General features: G+C 43.8%; 1 protein-coding gene across 2 annotated transcripts in view; it reads left to right on the top strand.

Moving 5' to 3' along the window:
• Window positions 1-20,143, top strand: part of LOC126252965 (tubulin polymerization-promoting protein homolog) — a 190,764-nt gene that overhangs the window by 154,666 nt on the left and 15,955 nt on the right. For both annotated transcript variants that reach the window (XM_049953981.1, XM_049953982.1), the window contains exon 2: window positions 2,557-2,738. In XM_049953981.1, coding sequence (XP_049809938.1) covers window positions 2,557-2,738 — 182 coding nt within the window. The remainder of the gene's footprint in view (window positions 1-2,556; window positions 2,739-20,143) is intronic.

Below are 20,143 nucleotides of genomic sequence, written 5' to 3'. Positions count from 1 at the left end.
CAAAAATTTATGTTGTCTTCTTGTCTTATCTACTTATTTTTCACTATGTTAACAATATCTCTTTTTCAGAAACGCTTGTCTTGCCATTGCTAGTCAGCACTACCTGATTTAATTCGACTATATTCCTTAATCCTTGTTTTACTTTTGTTGATATTGATCTACAACTGCTCTTCCAAGACCTTTGCCATCTCTGACAGTATTACAATGTCATCAGCAAGCAACAAAGTTTGCATTTCTCCTCCATGAATTCACTTTACAAATTTCTTCTTGCTTTCATTTACTGCTTGCTCATTGTAAAAACTAAATAACACTTGGCTGAGGTTACAATAATTTCTTTCTCTGCTTTCCTTAAACGCATGTTACCCTTATAACTACAATCTGCTTTCTGAACAAATCGTTCCCTTTGTGTTTCCACTGCTACTTTTAGTATTTCAAACAGTGCATTCCAGCCAACGCTCTCAAAAGCTTTCTCTAAACCTACAATGCTGTAAATATAGGTTTATCTTTCTTCAGTCTATCTTCTAAAAAAGTTTTTGGGTCAGTATGTTCTCTTGTGCATCTACATTTTTCCAGAACCCAAGCTGATATTGCCCGATGTCGGCTTATACCAGTTTTTCCATTTTTCTGTGAATAATTTTGGAACCATGACTTATTAAACTGGTGGTTCAGTAATATTCATAATTGTCGCCAAGAGCTTTGGAGAGATTACGATACTATCTTCCTCCTTTTTTCCCTCTTTGCAGCAGTAAGTAGTACCTTCTTCTTGGAGTCAGAGGGTATTTCGCGGTCTCACACATTGGATACAAGGTGGAACAGGTCTGTTAGGGCTGAATGTTCCAACTATCTCAATAATCCTCAGGGAATTTTGTTTATTCCATATGCCTTGTTTCAACTTTGCTCTGCCTAATTCTTATCGTGGTATTATATCTCCCACCTCATCTTCGTTTACTTTCTGTTTCCTTTCTGCAATATTGCCTATAATTTTATTTCCCTTGTATACTCCTTGTACATATTCAACACCTTTCCCTTCTTTGCTTATACTGGCGTGCTATCGGAGCTCTTGATATTTATATAACTGTTTCTCTTTTCTCCATAAGTTCCTTTAATTTTCTACCTTTTCTCTAGTCGTGCATACTTTTACGGAATTGCATTTCTCGTCTACATGTAACACTCAGGAACTCCGAGCCTCTGTCTCAAATCTTCGGGATTTTTTTAACTAATAGCCTCAGATGTAAGTCGTGGTTAGGGGAGACAGATGAAGTACTGGGTGGCCCAAAGAGTAGAGAGAAAGGTTTCAACCTCCCTAGAGGTCTGTTAGTGGCGTTGGGCCGAATGAGGAGGGGAATGGGGTGATGGAAAGAGATGATGAAGGAGTGGGGGTATTAGGTAGTCTTTACGTGAATACGGTGACCTGCAGCGCATGGATCAATCACCTACTATTGTTCTTCATGCGGTTTGCACAGTTTGAGTAAATATATCTGTATACAGGTTGTATAGAATAAGATGAACAAACAGGTAATTTACAAGACCGCCGACTAAGGCATAAAACACTGCCTGGATAAGTCTTCCAGATTATGATGCTAGTATGTCACTAACAGTGTGTTATAATAGACTTTGTGAAGAATTTATTGCAGTTTTCGCAGGAGGTAATACCGTTTGAAGTTTTGAATTGATGGTTCAGGTCAAAATTTCTTTTTTTTTTATTCTGAATCAGTTAAAGTTGAAAAGCCTACAACACATAATTTATTTTTGATTATCTGGAAATTTCACGTGTACTATGAGATCAAAAGTATTTGCTCATCTATTATTGGACATTAATATACAGTGTGTCATCCCCTTCGCCTTTATGGCAGCTTCATCTCTAATTTCGGTGAGGTGTCTGAATGACTGTGGAGGAATGGCAACACATTCTACCTCAAGAGCCAAAAGCGGGGAAGACTTTAATGTTGCACTCTGTACTCCGGGGCGAAGTCGACGTTTGGGGTTCATCTCGGGACTGTGGGTAGGCTGCACCACAAACCACTGCGTCACAGACTTTGCTTGATGACAGTGTGCATTGTCATGCTGGTACAAGGTGGACTTCTGGAACCAGTTTGGAACTCTCTAATGATTGCGTCCTGTGATTTCATCCGACGTTTTACAACCACCCTCCGCAGCACTGGACTGTCCCTGTCGTTCAGTACGCGAAGTCTGCCTGGTCTGGGTTCCACTGTGGTTGTTCTTTCACGTTTCCACTTCACAGCCACAACACCAACAGCCGACTTTGGCAGCCTTAGAACGGCTAAAATGTCCCTAGAGGTGGTGACATCCAGTGAACAGCCCACATTCGAAGTCACCGAACCGTTCCGTTGTCACTGCACCTGTACTCAGGCTACGACTCAAACTCCCCGCCTCTCCTTGTACTGGTGGGTCCGTCTCTAGCGACATCTAGTGATTGACTGCGCTTTACATAGGAGTGTGCCGCTACTAATGCTCAAATAGTGTAACTGTACAAGAAGCTACCATATGTTAATACTGGTCTATTACAGTAAATTAGTCTCTTTTCATTTTTTTCAGATGGCTGCACCGGGACAAAAATTAGAAGAAGTTTTCACAGCTTTCGCGAAGTTTGGCGACTCGAGGTCTGACGGCAAGGCGATAACGCTGACGCAGTCGGACAAATGGATGAAGCAGGCGCAGGTGATCGACGACCGGAAAATCACCACCACTGACACCGGCATCGCGTTCAACAAGTTCAAGTGAGTGAACACGTGAACCCCGCCTCCCTCTCTCTCTCTCTCTCTCTCTCTCTCTCTCTCTCTCTCTATCTATCTATCTATCTACCTTAAAGATGGCAGCCACCTAACGAGTCATTCGTATAGCTCATTTAGAAGACACGACCTATGGAGAAACTCATCTGCGTTAAAGTAATTTCACACGTATACCGTTTTCTGGACAGTTAAAATACGTTATATCGACAGGCAGAACGCTTGCAGAAGCGTAAAATGCCTCGGCTTACCTGGTGTGGAAGTGCTCTTGTGACGTCAGGTACAGGCTGATGTTTTTGATGCCTATATTATACAGTGTGTACTGTGAAAACGCCGACAACACTTAGTACATTGTACAGGGACCGTCAAGCCGTAGTTTGTGTTTCTTGGGGCGTTATAACGGTCCTGTGCGTTAGCTACCTTTGGGACTGGATGTGCTGAGTGGATGTTAGTCAGAAATACTTTTAAGGTGACAAAGACGCAGTTATTAACATCTTACTGAGTTTAAACGAGGTCGTATAATAAGGCTTCGAGGAACTGGATGCTCCTTCTCCAATATTGCAGAAAGACTTGGCAGGAACGTAGCCACTGTACATGGCTGCTGGTAGCTCGCCCTGTGACTTGCATTCCACTGACCTGAAACCACCGTCGTCTGCGACTTCAGTGGCGTCAAGCGAGAGTTCGGTGGGAGGGTAGGGTGGAGGTCTGTTGTGTTTTCTGATGAAAGCAGGTTCTGGCTCGGTGCCCGTGACGGCCGCGTGTTGATTAGGAGAAGGCCAGCTGAGAGCCTGCAACCAACCTACATCTGGAGTTATGGTCTGGGGTGTGATTTCGTGACAGCAAGAGCACTCTCGTGGTTATTCCACTCACCTTGACTGCAAATTTGTATGTCAGTCTGATGATTAAACCTATCGTTTTGCCACTCAAGAACAGCATTCCAGGGAATGTTTCCAACAGGATAACGCTCGCCCACATACCGCTCTTGTAGCCCAACATGCGTTACAGAGTGTCGAAATCTTGCCTTGCCTACTCGATCACCAAATGTGTCTCCGATCGAGCTCATATGGGACATCATCGAACCACAACTCCAGCGTCAACCACAAAAAGCCTTAACCGTCCCACTGTTGATCGAACAAGTGCAGCAGCCATGGAACTCCTTCCCACAAACTGACGCCTGTCACCTGTACAACACAATGCATGCACGTTGGCTTGTTTGCATTCAAAACCCCGGCGGTCACGCGGTTATTAATGTGCCAGCATTTCACATTTGCTGTGGCTTATCTCGCGCTTACATTAACACATGATCTCACAATGTTAATACGTAAATACGAGGTGCATTCAAGTTCTAAGGCCTCCGATTTTTTTTCTAATTAACTACTCACCCGAAATCGATGAAACTGGCGTTACTTCTCGACGTAATCGCCCTGCAGACGTACACATTTTTCACAACGCTGACGCCATGATTCCATGGCAGCGGCGAAGGCTTCTTTAGGAGTCTGTTTTGACCACTGGAAAATCGCTGAGGCAATAGCAGCACGGCTGGTGAATGTGTGGCCATGGAGAGTGTCTTTCATTGTTGGAAAAAGCCAAAAGTCACTAGGAGCCAGGTCAGGTGAGAAGGGAGCATGAGGAATCACTTTAAAGTTGTTACCACGAAGAAACTGTTGCGTAACGTTAGCTCGATGTGCAGGTGCGTTGTCTTGGTGAAACAGCACACGCGCAGCCCTACCCGAACGTTTTTGTTGCAGTGCAGGAAGGAATTTGTTCTTCAAAACATTTTCGTAGGATGCACCTGTTACCGTAGTGCCCTTTGGAACGCAATGGGTAAGGATTACGCCCTCGCTGTCCCAGAACATGGACACCATAATTTTTTCAGCACTGGCAGTTACCCGAAATTTTTTTGGTGGCGGTGAATCTGTGTGCTTCCATTGAGCTGACTGGCGGTTTGTTTCTGGATTGAAAAATGGCATCCACATCTCATCCATTGTCACAACCGACGAAAAGAAAGTCCCATTCATGCTGTCGTTGCGTGTCAATATTGCTTGGCAACATGTCACACGGGCAGCCGTGTGGTCGTGCGTCAGCATTCGTGGCACCCACCTTGATGACACTTTTCGCATTTTCAGGTCGTCATGCAGGATTGTGTGCACAGAACCCACAGAAATGCCAACTCTGGAGGCGATCTGTTCAACAGTCATTCGGCGATCCCCCAAAACAATTCTCTCCACTTTCTCGATCATGTCGTCAGACCGGCTTGTGCGAGCCCGAGGTTGTTTCGGTTTGTTGTCACACGATGTTCTGCCTTCATTAAACTGTCGCACCCACGAACGCACTTTCGACACATCCATAACTCCATCACCACATGTCTCCTTCAACTGTCGATGAATTTCAATTGGTTTCACACCACGCAAATTCAGAAAACGAATGATTGCACGCTGTTCATGTAAGGAAAACGTCGCCATTTGAAGTATTTAAAACAGTTCTCATTCTCGCCGCTGGCGGTAAAATTCCATCTGCCGTACAGTGCTGCCATCTCTGGAACGTATTGACAATGAACGCGGCCTCATTTTAAAACAATATGCATGTTTCTATCTCTTTCCAGTCCGGAGAAAAAAAATCGGAGGCCTTAGAACTTGAATGCACCTCGTAAAAGTATTCCCCAAATTTCATTACTCTGCATTAATTATATTTGGTGTCATACTTTTTCCGTTAGTGTATTTTGCTATGTTGGTAACATTGTAACCGTGATGAGACAGCACCAAGGAACAGAATATTTACAAGTAACTGAATTTTATTGTCAACGCACAAATGTGGGTAGCTGGCCACTCCTTCCAAAGAACTGACCATTGCATTGTATGTGATATTTCAGTTGTGTTTGGTTGTCCATGGAAGGTGCACATACCAGTCGCCCGGCTACCGAGTAATTACTGCATCAGACGAGCAGCCGCCAGAAATGGCATGGCGAACGTGGCATGCGTCAGAACTAGAGATGGGCAAATGTGTGTTTTTCATGGATTACATCAGAAACACTTACCCACTGAACTAGCTCTTTTTCATGACTCACCACTCACCATCTACTAACTAAAATAAATAAAAGAAATGCACCTTCTCTTTTTAATCCAAGGCCACTGTACGTGCATTTTAACCTTATTTTAATCTTTTGTGAATGAATATAGAAAGAGAACTAATGATTTTCTGTTACGTCCCTTGCAGTTTTAAGATTTCCAAAAAATCCTGCATTTGTTCTTCAGTAAAAATTAAAAATTTCAGTACAAAAGTGTGAATAAGGATTTGCAAAATTGTAAATATTACTCATTCTTATTTCTTTTTCATAATTTTATTGAAACAGAACGTGATGTAGTAAGTGAATACAACTGAAATTAAGTTCCTACTTCTTGAAGTGGTCTACAGTTGTCATTTGCAATCAATGTAACAATACATGTCTGGTTTGACAATCGCTGCAGGCCCCAGGTCGCAGCTTCCTCGGAGCTGACTTGCTGTAACATCGAAGACTTTCCAAATTGAACAATTCCCATCCTTTATAGCGGTAATTGGTTGGTAACTGTTCTTTCTTTTGATTTCGTTGTATTTCAGTAAATTTTCTTAAAGTAAGAGAGGGTCGCATCGAAAAACATAATTACTCTTCTGACCTCATCAACATTTCTCTTTATTGACGTTTTTATTGCGTGTTGACAATGCTATGTAAAGACTGTGCAAAACGTGGAACATTTGGATGGTTAAAAAGCATGGCAGCTGACTTCATGGTTGAGGTATTGTCTGTTATTATTATAGTATCTTTAAACTAGAAATTATATTTGGTCGTCACAGCCGTTACTCTGCAGACTGGATGCCCTCTAGAACGTATGATTTCCATTTTATCTTATCATATACAAGTATGCCGTGAGTGTACAAAAAACAATATTATTTACAGTTGTCCACAGGCCATTGGGCATCATTAAGAAATTTACTAATGTGAAAAATAATAACCGATGAGTATATCACCATCAAAAATAACACAGTTCTGTGATAATGTTATTTTTAACCTATTTCTGTAACACAACTACAAATCTTGTAAGTGTATGAATCCTAACAAACTGCAAAAATTGGTTGTACATACTGTTGTTCTCTCTTATTTTACTCTCAATACTTTGTATTATGCATTGTAGATATTTGAAAACGGCACAAATTCAGAAATTGGAAAAGTGAAATAAAAACAGTTGCAGCTAAAAGCGAATATGACTTCGTTTGAAACGTCTGTAGAAGGTATTGCCCCTTGGTACAAGAAATTAATAATTTTATTTAATGTGATCGGTTTTATAGCTTTGATAGATTTACTTGTATGTTATTGCTAACGAAAACTGGTTGAGAGTGAAGGTGTCACAAAAGAAACTAAATTTAGCGTCTGGGAACGAAATGACAGTGGCAGGCTGGAAGCAAATCGAGACTCGCTTTGATTTCCTGGATTGAGAGCTTCATTTATCAATGAGGATAAATCGTGAGAAACAATTTCTCGAATTTCTGGAGAAGTATCATTGGGTGATCTTAACAGACTTCCTGACCCACACCATTCCGGAGGTATTGTTGGATCCACAATTTTAGACATGTCCCGGTAGTAATTCCATTTTCCAGTTTTTATCCAGGTTAGTAAAATGATACCTTTTACCGCTTGAAACTCTTCTTTGCGAAGGTGATATGATTGACTTACATTATTCAGCTTTGAAAAATACATTATATGGAAAAATTCAAATACGTTCTATGGAGGCGCACTTTTTAAACATTATAAATATAAAATGAGGACAAATAAAGGCATAGAGTATTTTTTAATCTATAAATCCACTAATATAGATGTGTAAAATTTAATAACATAATATACATATCATTATTGTTACAATGAACGGTATCCATGTTGAGGTGAACTCAATGGAGAACTGTGTGTCGAAGATTCGCGTCGAACTGGGAGCTGAATCAATATGTGAACCAAGAGTGTTGTGAGCCAAACCACTGAGTGAGCCGAGAATGCAAAGAGCTGAGTGACTCCTACTTGCCTTGCATTACACTCCGCGTAATGTCAGGGGCAGTGAGCGGCTGCAGGGAGCCAAATCAGTAGCTGAGCCAAGAGCACAGTGACTTGTGAGTCATCTGTGGTCCGCTCCATGCCGAGTCAGAGCATCCCCTTGTGGTGAAGAGTCGAGCGGCCTACATGGCAGCTCCTTGCCAGCTGTCTTTCCAAATCAAAATCAGAAATAAAAGTGAGAAAATGTCTTCTGTGTTAGTACAGTATTCCAACGGAGTGACCCCTCTTTGCTTTCTATTTTTTTCATGGATCAAAAAGCTGTTAAGAGCAGTAAGATATACAAACAGAGACATAATTCATTATGTACAGCACATTTTTCACAGTATAGTCTATGTCATAGCGGCTAACTTGGTATGCCAGGTAGGGCACTGTTGTAGCAGCCTGTTCTAGAATCTTTGTTATGCACACTGTCACTGGAGAGGCTTTTTGGATCCAAGGAGCTATCATTATTTTCTACTGAGACACCGCTCACTCACCTGTGAAAGGATCTAGCTCTTTGAATCAGTTCAGAAGTAGATCCTTCATCTCTAATTAGGACCATTGCTATTACCAGCGTCAGCCAGGAACATCAGGAACCGTTTTCGGAAGCTGGTAGAAAATAATGGGATCTGGGCACCTATGGCATCAGTCTGGTAGGAGCAATTTCTGACTGACCCTAGGCCAGCTCATTACATAGGCATTATCCTCGAGAAAGCTGTTGATGAATGGGCTGATGCCTTCATCACCCCCCTCCACCTGCACTACATCTCAAGAGAAGAGAGATTTTCAAATGGACTGTGTAACTGTGGGATCCAGCCATGGAATGAAATTGTGAATCCTAAAATTATAACTATTTAACACAGTGAACTATCTGGTTCAATAAGAAAATGAAAAGAAGAGGAAAGATAAGGAGTCCTACTAAAAAGAAGCTTATGTCTCGAATGGTTCAAATGGTTCAAATGGCTCTGAGCACTATGCGACTTAACTTCTGAGGTCATCAGTCGCCTAGAACTTAGAATTAATTAAACCTAACTAACCTAAGGACATCACACACATCCATGCCTGAGGCAGGATTCGGACCTGCGACCGTAGCGGTCGCTCTGCTCCAGACTGTAGCGCCTAGAACCGCACGGCCACTCCGGCCGGCATATGTCTCGACTTAAAAGTAATAAAATATTATTCTTTTGTAAAAAGGGGAATAGACCTGCCTCGTGCAGGGTAATTTAGCGATCGCTTATTGGCTCAGTTTGGAATCGAGCCTTTGAGTGCAATATGAGCGCCAGTGTGTTAAAAACCATGCGACAGGACCTCTCTTTTAGCTGCATCTTGATAGAAAAGGGACATGCACCAGCAGCTACAGAATATTGGGTGAGTAATACGTTCCATGGAAGTGCAGTGGCACAACTGACGAGTAACTAGGCCTACACAGTTAATATCACATGAGCTACGAATAAGTTACTCCTCAGCTGGCATCAAGAGGCTGAGTAACCCCATTTCAGTCTTCTCACAAGAAAAAATCCCCAGCAGTACTGGAAATCGAACCCTGGTCCCCCTGCAGGAGGTTCCATCACACTGACCACTGGGCTACAGAGGTGGACTTATTTGACAATATACATTAATTTTTTTAATAATCTGCGACGTTTCCATCCCCTGCAATGCAGAAACTATTAGTCCCTGAGAAGAAAATTAAAAGCACCTTTCTTGTAGTAAATTTAATGTAGTTTAGTATTGTACTGTGGAACATTTTCGCTATACGCCGCGATTTTCTAGTTCTTCAAGAAACAGCCCCCCCCCCTCCCACGCTCGCACCCCATCGGCAAGGATTTTAAGTATGTTTCTCGTGACACCGCTCCCTGCCACAGTTTAAAATTTGCAGCTGTATGATTTTTTCCCCGCAAACGACGTTTTTTTGGTCTTCGTTGTTGGGCTACACAGGCGCCACAAATGGAAGATTTCTGTACAGAACGATCACAATTAGTAGCGACCACTGGGGGCGTCAGGTTCACAGGGGTGCCACTGTTAGTAGCGAAAACTGACAAGGAAGAAAATGTATGAGGGAAAACTGGGGGGAAGCGGAAGCAAGCACCAAATCGTAAGTCGCATTTGTGGAAAAATGTTCTCGAACTGGCCCTGACTGTGACGCAGTACAAGCAGTTCTATAGGCTGGAATTTCCAGTTGTAACAATGATTGCGTGTCTTTTTGAATTCGAATTAATGTAAGGGAATTCCCAGAAAAAATAGAAAAGAAGAACCAATAGCACCCAATTACAGAATTTGTGCTTAACACCAGGAGAGTGTCACATCATTTAAATATTTTTGAGTAACACTAAGAAGCAATCTGAAATGGGACAAACATGTAACTTTCCTAATAATTAAAGTCAATGGGGGACCTCGATTTGCTGAAATGTTGTGGGAAAATGCGGTGCACCCGTAAAAGAAATCACATACAAAATGCTGATGCGACCAGTTCTAGAATACTTATCCAGAGTTGGGAAACCTGCTGAAATCGGCATGGCATTAGAGGTCGAACAAATTCAGAGATGCTGCTGGGATCGTGTCAGTTTGGTATAGACCATAAAAAAGTGTAACAGGATGCTCAGAAAACGTGGTGAGTATCTTTCTCTCAAAGCCCTGTTGGGCAAATTCAAAGAATTCGTGCTCAAAGAGGAAGCATAACAACTTCACTGCCACCAGAGCTCCTGACGCCTCTGGAGAAAAATATCTGTTTCCCCCCCCCCCCCCAGATTTGAAATATGGATATTAAAGTTTGCTTAACATGTGGGCATGTTTTTTGTCTATTTAATACTTAACTATGAGTTGCAAACCTAAAACCGTGATTTTATTAAAAATACAAATAGAAAAACTTGAAGTTAAATTCAGTTAATATAAATGCAAACATCATAATTGTTCTTTTATTAAAATTAGCAACAATACAAACAACTTACGTTATATTTAGAAAGGTTTCAGCTAGCCAAGCAGTGATTATTTAAATAACAAGAAGCTGACCCATTTTCATTCTGTACATCAGAGATGTAGCTTTTGAAGTGTAAACATTCAGGTACAAATGCTGAGTCTTCAGCATCTGAATTGCAGACTGGCTTAAGCCTAGGCGATGCTTACTCGTTTTTAAATGCACTTAGTTTATTCAGGTCTGACAAAAAAAGACGTTGAATTGCCACAACATTTTGCTGCACTTGAACCCACTAAATTTAGTGTGTGCGCTGAACAAGGATTATAGTAAGCGCGAGGAATGACAGCTTTAATTCTAGCTTCCAAGCCGGAATAAATACGTGACATATTTGGTGTATTGTCGTTAACTCTGTCCTCTACAATTCCTTATGTCCAATGTCTCTCAAGAAAGTATGGTATCTGCTTATGCCAGGTCGTGATCACAATGTCTTGCACTGAAAACAAATATAACAAATCTCTCTTCTGCTAATCCCAGTTTATTGACACAGCTTAACTGATCACTGTGTGCAACATCATGACTTGAGTTAACAATGACAGAATAATATGTAGCTGCAATAATTTCTGCCACTATTTCTTCATCTCTCTTCCCCATGACTTTCTTTACTTCCTCATATGCAGCAAAAGACAGGTATGCCGTTTCTGCCTTTCCAGAATCCTTATATTGTGACACGTGACTAGCAGGAAATGGGTCAAATTCGGCAATAAGTTCCATGCACATTAAAAACTTAGCATAATGGGCGCATACAGGTACTCCATCATCATAATGCGAAAGGTAGTTTTACCACAACTGCAGTGACTTTTTGGAACACATTGCGCCCATATTACACGTCATTTTCGAGTTTTGTGAACAATTTTCCATCTTTCCTCGTGAGAGCCAAGCTTATATTTTTAATACTAAGAACACAATGTTGGTGCCTAGAACTGTTTTCATGAGCTGCAATTACCTCTGGATACTTCCGGTCCAATATCCCACAAGGTCATGCCATGTCCGATGTCCCCCCCCCCCCTCCCAAACAGAGTAAATGGTGAACAAAATAACGTTCCCTGAATTCCTGAATACACCAAATAATCTCTATCAATAACTTAATTGTTTGCCAGCTTTGTCTGAAGAATTGCACTCGTTTAACGTCTTGTGGTGCTCTTTCTAACCTGTTGTTGTGATTCTGAAAAATCACTTTCTTTATTTTGTTTTCTTCCGTTTATTGCGACATAGTATCGGAGTTTAGTTTATCAGTTCTTCCCCCCCCCCCTCCCCCGCCCCGCCCCGCCACCTCCCCCCCAAAAAAAGGATAAGCGCTGAGTGTAAAATGTTCTTTAACAACGATTGGCGTTCCATTTTCACTTTCATTTGGTGGAAGTGTTGTTTCTTCGTATTAGGGTTTATTTGGGAGAAGTGTTTTTTCCTGGCCTTCTACAATTTCAGTTGAGGAGAGTGTTTCTTCTACATCTGAATTTTTTGAATATTTTATAGAAACGTCAAGGCACGGAAGTTTCTTCAGTGCTTATTCTTCTCTTTTTCTGTTTCTTTTTTCTTTTGCCGGAGATTGATCCTGAGTCCCACTTAGTCGCTTTCTTCCAGTCATTTTCTTTAGGAATTATCAAAATATTGCAAAACAGCATCCATTGATGACAGACAGGGATCACATTAGAACCACTTGCCTGTTGGTTTAACGAAATAAAGCAAACTGTATAGAGTCGTCCGCGTGAAAAACGTACAGACTGCATTTGCTACTCTCTGCTATCATAGGCGCTTGCGCGATGTAAACAAAGTTAACAAGAGCGCAATGGAAAGTTGATTCTTTATTTGATTGACAGAAATTAAAAGAATTGTGATTATAGAATACGCATGGAAAGTTCCAAAAAACACATTGTTTTCTTTATAAATATAAAAATATATGCATGAATATTAAGAGTTTACTAACGAAACCACGCTGGTATAGACGCACCTTAACACCATTTTAACCGCATTGTAATATAATTATCAATCGAAAATAAAACATGTAAGAATGTTCTCTTATAAGCTATAAAAAATAAAATCAACATCACTTTATCAAACTGTTTCTTAGCTCTGTTAGCAGCATCGAGAATAAACGACACAACACACTTCTACGTGTATGTCAACTAATATTCGCCAATGAACAGGAGATTTAAATTTTAGGAACTTGTCTGATGTCCTTGGTTTTTGTACAATTTTCCACAAATTTTGCCTCGCCCTAAAACCTACCATCCTGGGCAATTGTCCAGTTGCACACTCACCTTCCCCTCTTCCCAATCAATGTGGCCTGTGGCTAACTCGTGAAAAGATTTATTTCCACACATAAATGGATTACACAGAAGTATGTGGTCTGCATGACATTCAGTGCCAACGAAACAAAACAAGGAATAACTGTATAATCAAAAACAAAGAATAAACACAATGCAACATGAACCCAATGGAACTCTCATAGAGTCTACACTTTTTTTGTTTAGTGGTAGGTTGAGGTACAGTGCCACCGGTCGATCTTGGTCTTACTGTCTTGGTGTAAGGCAAAAATGTTCTATAGTGCAAGGGATAAGATTCCAGCTATTCAGAGTCCTGCGCATCGATTTGGCAACAAGATGCGGCAGATGCATCAAAATCAGAGTCTGGGCCAATCGTAAGGCGAGATAGGACGTCTGCATTGCCATGCTTTACCGTGGGTCTGTACACAATTTCATACTGATATTGAGAAAACAACAAAGCCGAACGTTGCAAGCAGTGCGTGAAGGAACCGGCTTTGACGGATGAAACAGGGACTGCAAAGGCTGGTGATCTGTCACTAAAAAGAACTTGCGACTCTACAAATTGTGATGGAATTTGGTCACACCATACACAATAGCGAGAGCCTCTTTTTCTATTTGAGAATAATTGCACTGCGTTTGAACAACTTTGAGGCAAAAGCAATAGGTCTGTTTTGTGCACCGATTCCGTACGAAGAAGCGCAGGCTTGCAAAACTACTTGCTTGGCAGGGTAAAAATGCACTGAACATCTGTCACTAAGCAATACAGTTTTCAGTACCTGAAATGCGTCTTGGCAATCTTTAGTCCACACAAAAGGCACATTTTTCCGACGCGAGAGATGCAGTGGAACCGCGATCTGAGCGGCATTCGGTATGAACCGAATGTGGTATGTTATCTTGCCTAGTACTGACTGCAGTTCAGACACATTGCGAGGAACACGCAGGACACCGATGGCAAGCAAATGAGATTGGAATCGGTGGCCTGCCTGCTCCTCGCAATGTGTCTGAACTGCAGTCAGTACTGTAGTCCATTTTGAGAAAAGTCTCACTTTTGGAGACGACACTTGTGTCCTGTTTGGTGAGCGTTGGTATTTGTCACAGGAGACGGATGAGCAGGAGTAAGCTGAGCTTCAGCAGCGAATGTCGCCATTGGGGACAGAGCCGCAGGGGGCTCCTTTGTCACAGTTGCGTCCGCTGCCTGAACATCTGTGGTTTGTTGGTCATTAGGCTTACCCCTTAATATGGGGAAATGGGTGCAGTCCTGCATTGGCCATGGTGGTCAGTTCGTCCTTGATTTCCTTTTTGGAGAGTGGAAAGACTTCATAGCCTTCTGATACATAGGGCAACCCTTCCAGGAAGCCAGATGGTGGCGGCCGTGAGTGGCGTCCAAACAGCGGGTGCATGTGGGTTTTTCTAGGGCCGGGAGTTTGCAGTCCTCTGACGCATGTGAGCCGGCACACTTGACACACAAAAAACGCAGTGAGCAGTAATTGCTGGTGTGTTGCAAACGTTGACACCTATGGCAGATGGAGGGGCCATTGCGGTCCTCATATGATTCAGTACGCACCTTGGTGCACAGGAGATGCCTGATTTGGTAATTGCGTTTGACTTTCGGTGGTGTCAGTATCGGCACTTCCGGCGGCTTGTCGGGATGGCCATCGAGCAGCCAGTGTCACATTGCCGCGAAGGGGGGTAGGGGGGGTGGGAGGGGAAGGGAGGGGGTGGCGGAAGTGTCGCCTAGCCGTGAATTCCTGTAATGCTTTGCATCAGCCCGACTGACGTAGCCAAGGCCCTGGCAGACAAAAATGTAGTAACACCTGTCGCCTATAAAAGCCCAGTACAACGGAGAAGCGTACGCAAAAACGACGGTGCCTTAGAAGGCGAACGACAAATCTGACTCAGACCCTACAACTAAACAACGCTGAGCAGCACTCGTGACCGTAACGAACGACGCGCACATACTCGAAAGTAAACATTGTCAGGGCTCCAACCTGTTTGTAGCGTGGAATGTATATAGTGGGGAACACTACAGCACTGTACGCAGTCATATATTTTACTCACTCAACACTATTCACTTTCTTCCCATTCCACTTGCGTGTTTACGCGAAATACGCACCGCCACGCACTGTTCAGTGGCCTGAGGAGTACGAACGTAGACCAGCGACCTGCCCCAGCTTTTCACAGGTGGCATGAGGTATCTACAGATAAATAATAATAATAGTCATCATCATCACACCATCAGTATTCTGCCCAACTCTCCATGCTCTGCTGTTCTCTGCCATTCTCCTCAGCTGAACGACGCGCTAATTTTGTTTACTGGCCACTGTGTAGAGTTAAGATTAAAAATCAGAGAACAGCATTAGATAACTGAATATCACCACTTTACAATAACTTAAATTATTTAAACAGCGCACGCCAGGAAACTTCTCAGGAGGAACGAATTTTATCTGTTCCATATTTAATAGGCGTTTGGAGTGATATCTCGTGCCAATGATGGCAGCTGCGAGCTAACACACTGTCTCGTCCACCCGACTCCAACTGCGATCCGACGCGAACAACATTTTCTGTGTTACCTACTCCCGCATTTTCCTTCACACCCCGTCAACATTAACTTGAAACTGAAAAATTCGTACTTATAAGCTTAATATTTCATATGTGCTGCATCGCAAGCCATTTAGGAAGCCTCGCATCAATATCTAGGTAGCAGTAGCTAATACCAACCTGGCACTTCAGTCGGGTGTCCTTATAAAATTCTAAGAAGATGGCAATGCATCCTTTTCGCAGTAGTTAATTGATTGTATCTCAGCCAATTTGAACGAGATATTTATAGCTCCTATACACAAAGCTTCTGTGTGAGTCAGTTATCGATTAATGAAAACCAGTTCAAAATCTGTAAAATAGATCCTGAGGTTAGCCTGAACATGCAAACAGAGACTGCGGCGACGGACTTTAATTTATATATTTATATAAGAAAGAATACGCCGCCCACATCGTCTTTCACGTCAACACCTTCGCCACTTACTCCCACAACCAAGCCCACTTTCCCCTTCACCAACCTCGACACCCTAGTTTAAGCCTTTTCCCTCCCCTCTCTTCCCCCCCCCCTTTCTTTTCCCATCATGGCACAGCATGAGTGATGCACCCTCTTCCAGAACATCCGCTCCTTCCACACCAACAAATACTTACTAATGGACACCCTCTCCCACCACTGGGTCGACACCTTCTTCCTGAACAAACCTTTCTCCAGCCCCACCATACTATCCACACCTCTCCCTATATCCTCCACCGAACTGAAGCTCCTGGTCCGCGAGTGCAGGGTAGCGTCGCCATCGGCCACCTTAAGCACACCCCCATCCAGCCACAACCCCTCCTCAATCCCGCCAAACACCTTATCCTCAGTGTCTTCTTCCCCTCCAACACCGTCACCTGCACCACCATCTATGTCTGTTCCACTGCTCCTATTCCCTATGACTTCATCTTCTACATCGACTTCACCTTCTCCACCTATGTGATTGCTGCTGACATCAACATCCATAGCCGCTCCCTTGCCGCCCTTCAGCAGTGACATCAGTTCCTCCTCACGAGCCAGGGTGACCTTTTCCCCTTTCCCAGCACACCCATCCCAAAAGCGACACCACCCCCAATGTTGTCCTTGCCTCTGCCAACCTCCTTCGGCGTATCGCCATTGGCATCCTTGACCCTACAGGTAGCGTCCTTCTCACCATAACGTCTGCTCGCCACCCGCCTCCAGCTCCACGCCCTGCACCCCCTCCAAAGGTAGTAAATGACTACCATTGCGCCAGCTGGGATGCCTACCGGGAATCCATCTCCACCCAGGTCGAAAGCCACCCTCTTACCTATCACCATCCTGACGACATCGACCACACTCCGTCCTTCCTTCAGAAGGTCATTACTGACGCCATGGAGGCTCATGTTCCCACTAACACCATCCACTCCCACCGTCTCACTCTCCCTCCGTGTGCTGTCCTCCTCCTCCATGAATTCCGCCACCTTTATTGCAGCTTCCTGCACACTCGTCACAGGGATACACTCTGACACCACCAGCAAATACAGCGACTTGTATGGAACCTTATTACAGCAAAGCAACGCTGGGACTGTTGCCAGACCCGTACATGACTCAACGCCACTCCCTATAAACTCCTCCAAGAACTGGTCAGCCCTCCATCATCTTACTGTTCCCATTCTGCTCTCCATTACCCCCGTCTACATAATGACCGCCCTCTGCCCGACAACCTCAGTAAGGCCAACCACTTGGCTTTCCACCTTTCCAAGGTGTTGTCCATCCCTGATGATCCCCACTTCGATTATTCTCTTTTCCCCACCACCTTGAAATGTGCCGATACCTCGATTGCTCCACTTGTTCCCAGTCTCCAGTACCTGGGGCAGTTGGCCCCCTCTGACTCCAACACTCAAATCACAGCACAAGACATTAGACTTATCCTCTGGTCACAATGCAACATGGCCCCTAATCACCAAACTCCAACTCAGAGAATGCCCCTTCTCCTTCCTAACTGTCGTTGCCAATCTCTACGTCATCCTGGCTACCGGCTTCTACCCCGACCTGTGGAAGACTTCTTGCAATCCTCTTATTCCTCAAACCAAACAAATCCCCTTCTGTCACCTGTTCCTATTGTCCCAGCTGCCTCAACTCCTTTTTCGGTAAGGTCTTCGAAGCTATCCTCTCCCGCCCTATCCATTGCCACCTCAATCAACACCACCTCCTCCCCCTTACCCAGTGTGGCTTCCGACCCTCCTTCTCCACCAAAGACCAACTCCCTAACCTGACCCACCTTCTTTCCCTCCAACTTAACTCCCATCACTCTGCCATTTTTGTTTCCCTCGATCTCCAAAATGCCTATGACCACGTATGGCATCCCAGTATCCTCCTTAAACTTCAAACCTTCATCCTGCCTATCAATTTTGTCTGTCTGGTCGCTTCCTTCCTCTCACACCATCCTTCCTGTGTCACCCTCCACAACACCAACTCCCATATCTTTTATCCCACTGCTGGCGTCCCCCAGGGTTCCATCCTCTCCCCCCTCCTCTATCTTCTGTACACTGCTGATATGCCCAAGCCACCCCCACGTGTCCACCTCCTCCAATATACTGATGATACCGCCTTCCTGGCTCTCTATCCTTCCCTTCAACAGTCCCAACGCACCCTCCAAACCCACCTCAACCATTTCACCACTTGGTGCAACTAGTGGTTCCTTCACCTCAACCCCTCCAAAACCCAGGCAATCATCATAGGCTCCACCACCCGCTCCTTCTGTCTCCATGATTTCTACCTCACCATTTATGGTCATCCCATCCAGCTCACCCCTACCCTGAGATACTTTGGCCTCACCCTCGACCATCACATCACCTGGACCCCTCATCTCCTGACTGTCCAGCAGAAAGCCCATTCCTGCCTCTGCCTCCTGAAACTCCTGTCTGGCCAGACATGGGGACTGCATCCTTCCACCATCATCCACACCTACAAATCCCTCATCTACCCTATCCTCTGTTATGCCAGCCTTGCCTTGCGTATCTGCCTTTCCCCACCTCCTCCTTTACCTCCAACATCTCTGCATCCTGTACACTGTCTGCAGGCTTGATCCCTCTCCCCAGCCCCTGCTTTCCTCCTTTCTCTCCACCTCCCACCCATTGCTATCCATCTATCGCTGTATCCCTCCCTCTCTCCAACTCGACACCTTCCATCTACTTCATCAGGGAAATTTCCAGCACCTCTCCCTCCTGGATGTTGAACTTTACCGTGACATCTATGCTTCCTACCAATTGTAGCCTGGCCTTGTCCCCTCCCCTCCCCAAGGTCCCCCTTTTCCTCTCCCCTCCTTCTCCCAGAGCAGATTTTCCCCCTTCCCTCCCTGAGCCCCTGCACCCCCTCCTAGGCTGTTAGCCTCTCCTGTCCCTTCCCTCCCAAGCTCCTTCGGCACCCTCCCATCTCATCCCCCTTCTCTCCCCTCTTTCTTGCCTCCTTTTCCCTACTTCCTTGTGCCCCCCCCCCCCCCCCCGGCAGAACCTCCCAGGTTTTTATTACAGTGTCATCTAGTGATTTGGTTTTAATTGTGCGCTCGACCTGTATATAGTCAATGCTTGTTCGTGTGCTTTTTATACTGTGACCGACTTTTAACTTGTTTTTGGCTGCAGTGTTTTTTTTAAGTGTGCTTCAAATTGCCAGCTGTGTTCTTTTAACTTTATGTTGACTTTTTAACTGTCCCCCAGTGCATATCGCCGTACTAGTGTGTATTTTAACTCCCATCATCACCATTTACAGTGTTTTTTAAGTTCCTCTTTTTATCCCCCTTTTATGTAAGCGCTTGCCTTTCTGTATTTTCTTTTTTTGTAAAGCTCTTTGGCTGAAGAATAGTGGACTGTGCCACTGCTAGCCCTCCCCTGCCCATGAGGGGCATGGGAATGAAATTACAATAAAGGAAAAAAAGAAAGAAAGAATATAGGTAGAAGACAAGAGCATGCTACATCCCATGACCTCTTATGACAATAGTATGAAATGTGATGATAGAAGTAACCTGAGGATGAATAAAAATGAATAAAACTGCTACAATAGAGTACCTATTACCTGAATACAGATCAACCGAAATATGGACTAATCGAAGGCGTTCCAGTGGGTAAATTCAATTTTGCGCACACACCATGTAAAAGTTCTGTTGCCTCTTGTCTGGGGTCTGGTCAGTTCGGTTGTCCCCACCGTCCTGCCAAATGCCACTGATGCAGTTCTGTGTTTGTCTGAACAGAGTTGCGCTCTATCAAAAAACTACAGTTCGGTACTTTTGCTACACTACATTAATGCCACAGCAAATTGTTGGGTTACTGGTAGTATTGGTAGGAGTGGTACGGAAAAAAAACATAAATGAATATGTTTATATAAGATCGACGACGTACTGAAGTGATGTTCACATGTTTTTGTTTTACGTTTTTTTCAATTTTACCCTTTTTGTTCGGAAATTGCGTTTCCTAATCTATATGATGAAACTGTGTTGGGTCTACATGATGAAACTGTGTTGTTTTTTCCACTTTTACTACAACATTCTTCTGTTTCGCATTGTTATTGTTGTTGTGGTCTTCAGTCCAG

This window comes from Schistocerca nitens, chromosome 4 (genome assembly GCF_023898315.1).
Source record: "Schistocerca nitens isolate TAMUIC-IGC-003100 chromosome 4, iqSchNite1.1, whole genome shotgun sequence".
In the NCBI taxonomy this organism is placed as follows: domain Eukaryota; kingdom Metazoa; phylum Arthropoda; class Insecta; order Orthoptera; family Acrididae; genus Schistocerca; species Schistocerca nitens.
The sequence above is the reverse complement of the archived record's forward strand: the minus strand, read 5'-3'. Positions and strand labels throughout refer to the sequence as shown.